This window comes from Chiloscyllium plagiosum, chromosome 24 (assembly GCF_004010195.1).
Source record: "Chiloscyllium plagiosum isolate BGI_BamShark_2017 chromosome 24, ASM401019v2, whole genome shotgun sequence".
In the NCBI taxonomy this organism is placed as follows: domain Eukaryota; kingdom Metazoa; phylum Chordata; class Chondrichthyes; order Orectolobiformes; family Hemiscylliidae; genus Chiloscyllium; species Chiloscyllium plagiosum.
The window spans coordinates 3,538,834-3,546,013 of record NC_057733.1 but is presented as its reverse complement, the minus strand read 5'-3'; the positions used below and the strand labels follow the sequence as shown (position 1 = coordinate 3,546,013).

Here is a 7,180-nt window from a genome sequence, read left to right as displayed (position 1 = left end):
GTTGGAAGTGAGATTGCAACAGTGATCATACTGAATAACTTCCACAGTGAACAAAGAGCAGCTTGCAGCTTCTCTTCTTTGAATGAGTGGTGTTAATGTTGGCTCCAATCATTGTCATTTGCTGTTCCTTTAATTGAGGATGATCCTCCTCCTGGCCTGTCAACACATTGAATCTTGAGTCTCAGATGTTTGAGCACTAGGGGCAGGGGAGACAGTGGGATCTGGAGAGCAGGATTCACTTCCATTCCCTGCTGCACTTTCCATCATATTATCCCTTTACCTTGGTGTAATTTATTTAGTTCTAGATTGTCATTGGCATCACAAGGTAAATCACATTGCATTGATCCTTGTCTTGTACATTCACACTTAGGCTGGTAATGTGGCAAAAGATACAGAAGGAGGTCCTTCAGCCTGTTTCACTAATCAATTAACAAATGGCGGACCTATATCTTAGGCCCAATTACACAACTGTTGCTCCAGATCCTTTGATATTCTTCCCAAACAAAACTGCATCAATCTGGGTCTCAGGAATTTCAACAGGTTTTGACGGCTGACAGTTCTAGCTGTCCACTGCCATTAGTGTGAAGATGTACCTCCTGATTTCACTCCGGAACAGTTCCTCATTTGGCATTTTTGCAATTATCAGGCACTGACAACATGGGGCTGAGGTCCACAGTGAACCCATTCATTCACAGACAAACCGTGAATGATAATTAAGTGGTGTCTTCACCTTCAACACTTGCAAAGTTGTAACCTCCCAATAAATCAATATTCAGCACAGAAAAGTCACAGTGCAGGATGAGGCCATTGGGCCCATTCCCTAGTGCTAACCCCTGCCTTTTCCCCTCTTCTACACCATTTCTATTGAAAGGCCAGTTTTGTCATAAATTTCTTGTTTCACTGACATGAAGCTATGTTGTCTATTCCACATGAATCAAGCTAAAGGTCATTGGAATGAAGGATAGAAAACCTACATGTCCAAATATAAAGGGATACAGTAACATCGGAAAATGACCCAGATATAAATCAGACACATCTGATTTATAGCCAAAGGCACGAACACAAGGCAGAATTTTCAGATCCCCACCCAGCAGGTTTCCCACTATGAGGGAGGGGGTATTCCTCAAGTTGCCACCTCACTGTCTAATGGCCCAACATGGAGCTGGTCACAATTTTACGGGATGGGTGAGAATATTATTGGCCAGTTAAAGGTTGCTTTTTGGTCCTTTTCCAGGTTAGGTGGTGCCCTTCAGAATCTGTCTGTCCTTACCCCACAATCCCCTCAGTCTTGTCCTTCAGACCACGACTGCTATACGCCACCACTCACCCACACACAGACTCACACAGACATACACACAGATGCACTCTCCAGTTTAATAATATCCTTCCTATAGCACTTCTTGTAATGTTCATCCCAGACTTCAATCTCAGTTCACTGTTGGGTTAAATTCCACAACTTTGGTTCATTGCTTTGAACCTAAATGAAAACTTTCTGTGTTTCAAGAGTAATTTATTCTACTGTTGCCTATAATCGAGTTTTTAGAAAGAAGTACGATATAATTGCATGGAAAAGGTGAATCCAGAGCACTGTTAGCCAGGATAAATGAAACGAAATGGTTGCTTCTGGTCAAACAACTGTAACCAGCGAACACAGATTTAGACGATTGACAGAAATAACTTGAAAGGAAGGTAGTTTTGCTTGAATATGGCGAGTTGCTCTGGTGTAGATTGTACTGTCTGCAAGGGTGGATTCAATGGTAGCTGTCAACAGAATACTGGATAAACACTGGGAGAGGGTAAAGACATTGGGGAAAGAAAGACCGCGATGTGACTCTTCAAAGAACCAGCACTGGGAGCTTGCACAAGTAGCCTCCTGTGTTGTCATGTTAAATGATTTTGAATTGGCCAGGAAGGATTGTCAGGACAGTTGGACAGACTCCGCTAAACTAACACCAACAAACCCTGTTTCCATTTCACAGCGTAACCTCAGGACATCCCAGATGTTGTACAGCCAATGATGTGTAGTCGGTGTTGCAAAGTAGGAAATTCAGAGGCAAATTGGCGCACAGCAAGCTCCCACAAATAGCAGTCAGACCATGATGAGATCATATGTGCTGTAAAGAAGACTCATACTCGACTTGAAACATTAACTCTTTTTTTTTTTCTCTCTCTCTCTGCAGATGCTGTCTGACTGCTGAGCTTTTATTTTTGTTTTAGATGATAGCTATTAGTCAAGCCACCATGGATGGCTCCCCTACAACTGATGGAACAGTAAAAATATTGCAGTTGCTGCAAACCTGAAATAAGAACAGAAAGTGCTGGAGAAACTGGCAACATCTGTGGAGAGAGAAAACAGAATTAATGTTTTGAGTCCAAAATGACTCTTCTTTGGAAGCTCCTTACCTTGTTCAAAGTCCTGCTGTGCGGTGGGATCTTTTCCAGCCACCTGATAGGGCCAGAGCTCTCAGGGTCCCAGGCAGCACAGTGACTGCTACGCAATACGTTGGGCTCAGTTGTTCAGGGTGGGACCTGCAGCACCAGATGATTTCCTTATCAATATGTTCTGAGATGTTATTAAACATCTTTAGAACAGGCGAAACCAGAACCCAGGCCTCCTGGGTCAGGGGTAGGGAGGCTACCACTGCACCACAAGAAGCCCTAGATCCAACTTTCTAAGTCAGAGGCATGAATGTTGTGCATGTGACTACAACAAATGTGAACATTAGCGCAGGTCCCTGGACTATCCACACAGACTCAGTCATAAAGAGGCACATTCTCGCACACATGCACACACACAAACACAGACAGAGGAACACACAAATACAGGGGAACACAGACAGAGGAACACACAAATACAGGGGATTGTACACAAAACACACACACACAGGAACACACACAGACAGAGACACATACATACATACAGGGTAACACACAAATACTGGGGTATATACACACAAAGTTATATGGAACAGACAGACAAAGGAACACAGAAACATACTCACACACATAGGAAGACACATAGCCACGCTCAACAGTGATCATCTCACTTTCTGCAGGCATTAGCCTCCAAACTATGTTCAGTGGTGGCCTCTCCCTCAGGAACTGGGTTCCTTTAATTTATTGTTGCAGCCCGTCCCTGCCATTCATTCCCTCAGCATCTCCACTGGCACTGGGGACGGGGGAGGTGGACAGCAGCAACTGAGGAAGCGAGTCTCACTCGTGTCGTCTTGGTAACAAGCCAGAGAGAGATAGGCAGCTTTAAAAAGGCAGCAGAAAGTGGGAGAGAGGGAGAGGGAGAGAGAGAGAGAAAGGCAGCAGAGAGGAAGTGAGAGAGGGGGAGAGAGAGGGAGAGGGAGAGAGAGGAAGTTTTAAAAAGGCAGCAGTGGGGGGGTAGACAGAGAAAGGGAGAGAGAGAGAGAGGGAGGGATAGGAGAGGAGGGAGAGGGAAAGAGGGGGAGAGCGCAGGTGGGGGGGGGAGAGAGAGAGAGAGAAGAGTGGGGGAGAGAGGAGCTGGGTCTGGGCAGCTGCCAGCGACCGAGATGAATATAAGCCAGAGCTGCAGCTCCTGCCAAGGCTGGGAGGGGAGACCCGAGAGGGTCATCGTGCCTCTGGTCTTCTGTCTAATCTTCCTGCTGGGTACAGTGGGCAACAGCCTGGTCCTAGCTGTGCTCCTTCGGAATGGCCAGATGACCAGCAACACCACCAACCTGTTCATCCTGAACCTGGGCATTGCCGACCTCTGTTTCATCCTGTGCTGTGTGCCCTTCCAGGGCACCATCTACACCCTGGATTCCTGGGTCTTCGGCTCCTTCATGTGCAAGCTCGTCCATTTCTTCATCTACCTGACCGTCTACGCCAGCAGCTTCACCTTGGCCGCAGTCTCCGTCGACAGGTGGGTCCAACACCACCTGGGCAGGGGCTGGAGCAGGGCACTCTTCAATCAGGGTAGGGATGGGCACTCGGAGGGTGAGGGGGCTTTTCAAACCGGGTAGTATAAGGTATCTAATTAGGAGGGGACAGGATTAGAAATGGGATTGACCCTGAGTCTGGGATTAAATCTGGGATTGGGACTAGGACTGTGACACTCTGTGACCCTGAGTGGAATTCAGGAAGGAGCCATTGACAGGATTGAAAGTCACTAATTTCCCCCTCGGTTTGGTTATTGTGTTCCTGGATCTGATCAAGAGTGAGTATCATGTTGCAATCTGTAGGAACAGGGGTAGTCACAATGTGGAGATGCCGGTGTTGGACTGGAGTGTACAAAGTTGAAAATCACACAACACCAGGTTATAGTCCGACAGGTTTATTTGGAAGCACTAGCTTTCGGAGCGACGCTCCTTCATCAGGTGGTTGTGCTTTGAAAGCTAGTGCTTCCAATTAAACCTGTTGGACTATAACCTGGTGTTGTGTGATTTTTAACTTTGTAAGAACAGGGGCTGTGTGAGTTGGCCCAGTGTCTCTCTCTTGTGTTTCTGTCTTGCTGCTGAGCAGTGATCCATCTCTAACGTCAGCCTATGCTTTCACAATATCTCCTGCCAACAGGGTTAGGGCTATCAGGAACAGTGTGTGGGGAGAAAGGCCTCCTGTGAACACGCTGAAGAAACCAGTTGGAGTGGAATCTCTCAGCTTTGTCCATCCAGAGGTTTGTTTAACCTCAGAATCAGTTACAAGCAGGACAGTACAGAGGGTGGTTTTGGAGATGAACGATTTTCAGGAGGTTATTCTGCAATGTCAGCGATTCAGAGGAAAGCTGAAAGAAGCAGATCCAGGAGGCAATTGAATATGAGAGTGTGACAGCACCTTCCAAAATACAGGAAGCTGCTTGAAAAGGTCATACCCTGCTTCCTAAATCACTCCCGTTTGCTTGGTATCTTCAGCCGAGTGCTTTTCCCCTATGGGAATGGGAATGGGTGGAAGGAGGAGCAGACAGATTCTCAAACTCTGGAATGATATCCTGAACACCCCTGCAGTGATCAACAAGTCCTGGGATGGGACAGAATGCAGGAGAATCTGCCTGACAGGCAGAAATGCTGCACCTCCCCCACCCACAGAGAGAGAGAGAGAGACAGACACACACACACACATACAGAGAGAGAGACACACATACACATGCACACAGACAGACACACACACACACACACACGCAAACACAGACACACACATGCATGCATAGACACACATATGCAAACACACATACACATGCAAACACACACACATGCAAACACACACATATGCTCACGCACAGACACTCTACATTGTGAGTGTTCCAGTGCAATGACTGCAGAAATTATTTCACATAATCCAATTAACATTCTTTAAAAGATCTGAAGAGAAGCCATACCTTTGTTGTGTTTAAGGGCAAGGATTCATCAGATCATCGGACTTGGAGATACATAAGGAGATCAGCAACATGGAGATTTCTGGATTGTGCGAAGGATCACAGCTGCTCAGAGCAGCTGAAATCTCAGCGACACAGATATTCTGAGGATAGACTGCTGACGTGCTCCATGTGTGGAAAGGGATTTACTCTGTCATTCAGCCTCGTGTGACATCTGTGGGGTTAAACTGACAAGAGACCTTTCCTCTGGTTGTGGGGAAAAATCTTTAAGATTTTCTCAGATCTGAAATTCAGAGGTCTGAATTCAAGATCAAGTTATTCCCATGGGCGAGAACTCGTTCAGCTGTTCCATGAGTGGGCAAGTTTTCACTAGGGAATCCAGCCTAATATCGCACATATGTCTTCGTCACTGGGAGAGAAGCTTTTCCGCTCCGTTTGGGGAGGGATGACCTCTACTATCCACTCTAATGTCAACCAGTCGAATTGAAACTGGAGCGTGTACATCCTTCTGCTCTGTCCTTGAGAAGAGGTATATGAAATCAGTAAAGATTCAGATGCAAAAACTTGATAAACACTGGATGGAGACCATACACCTCAACAGAGTATCGGAAGCTATTCACGTGGTCATCTGTACTCAGTGAGCACAGATTATTCAGATTAGTGACAAACACTTGCCCCTTGTGTGGAAAGGGATTCAAATGGTTCTCCAATCTCAGCAGATATGGGCTTGTTCATACCATTGCGAGAAAATGTAAATGCTCTGACTGTGAGAAGAGCTTCAGGCGTAACAATGCTTTGATGAAACGACAGTGAAGGTCTTGTGGGTGGAGGCCGTTCACCTACACCATGTGTAGCAATGGATTCAAGAATTCATCCGAACATGTGACACACCAGTGAGGAGGTATTGGTTTAGCTCAGTTGGCTGGGTTGCTTGTTTGTAAAGTAGTGTGATGCTGACAGCATGGGTTCCGTTCCCATCAACGGTTTGAGAGTACCATAAGCAACTGTCCTTTTCAACCTCTTCCGTTGCCTGAGGTCTCCGAGCCCACTGGTTAAATCACCACCAGTCACTTCTGTCTCTAATGAAGAGAACAGCTCCTATGGTCTGCATATCGACGGTGGCACACGCATTCCAATGAGGTCAAATGTGATTGTATCCTGCTGTTATTGCATCCAGAAATGAACTGTGTTCATTCTATCAGCTGGCATTTACTTCATTGGATGTGAATAGCCTCTTTAATTGAACTGGGTTTTAATTGCTCAAGTATCAATCACATCACATATACAGTTTTCCCCAATTTCTCTCCAATGAGAGGAGACTAGTGGAAATGCATTATGCATTTGCACTCTGTTCTTGGGCATTTTCTTCGTTATTCAAGCTTGATGTGTATTAAAAATTTATTTGATGCATTCAGAATTACTGACTGTGTTTCACTGCAAAGGAAGTCCTTGAGAAGTTTAATCACTGCTTGAGGAGATGCAGCAGTTAAATTGTGTCGATACACAGTGGGAAGTCAGTCCCACAGTGAGAGCACATGAATGGTTTCTCATCAATGTGAACACGTTGATGGGAGTTCAGTTCCTGGGAACATATAAAGCACTTCCCATACTCTGGACATTGAAACGTTTTCTTTTCACTTGTAACCCATTGGTGTATTAGCAGAATGGAAGATTTAAGTGCATCCTTTTCCAAAAATGGAACATATAAATGCCCCCTTGCAAATGTTAATTCGCTGGTGTCTCAGCGTGTTAATGGAGTGTACCCGTTCCCGCATTCAGAGCAGGTGAATGGCCTTTCACCAGTGTGAGCTCGCTTGTATTTCAGCAGGTTGCTGAAATCAA

General features: G+C 45.7%; 1 protein-coding gene across 1 annotated transcript in view; it reads left to right on the top strand.

Annotated features, from left to right (window-relative positions):
* The first annotated feature begins 3,510 nt into the window (after positions 1 to 3,510).
* Positions 3,511 to 7,180, top strand: part of LOC122561910 (galanin receptor 2a-like) — a 17,717-nt gene continuing 14,047 nt past the window's right edge. Inside the window, exon 1 of the mRNA XM_043714237.1 lies at positions 3,511 to 3,892. Within this exon, the coding sequence (XP_043570172.1) occupies positions 3,540 to 3,892 (353 nt within the window). The 5' untranslated portion in view covers positions 3,511 to 3,539. The remainder of the gene's footprint in view (positions 3,893 to 7,180) is intronic.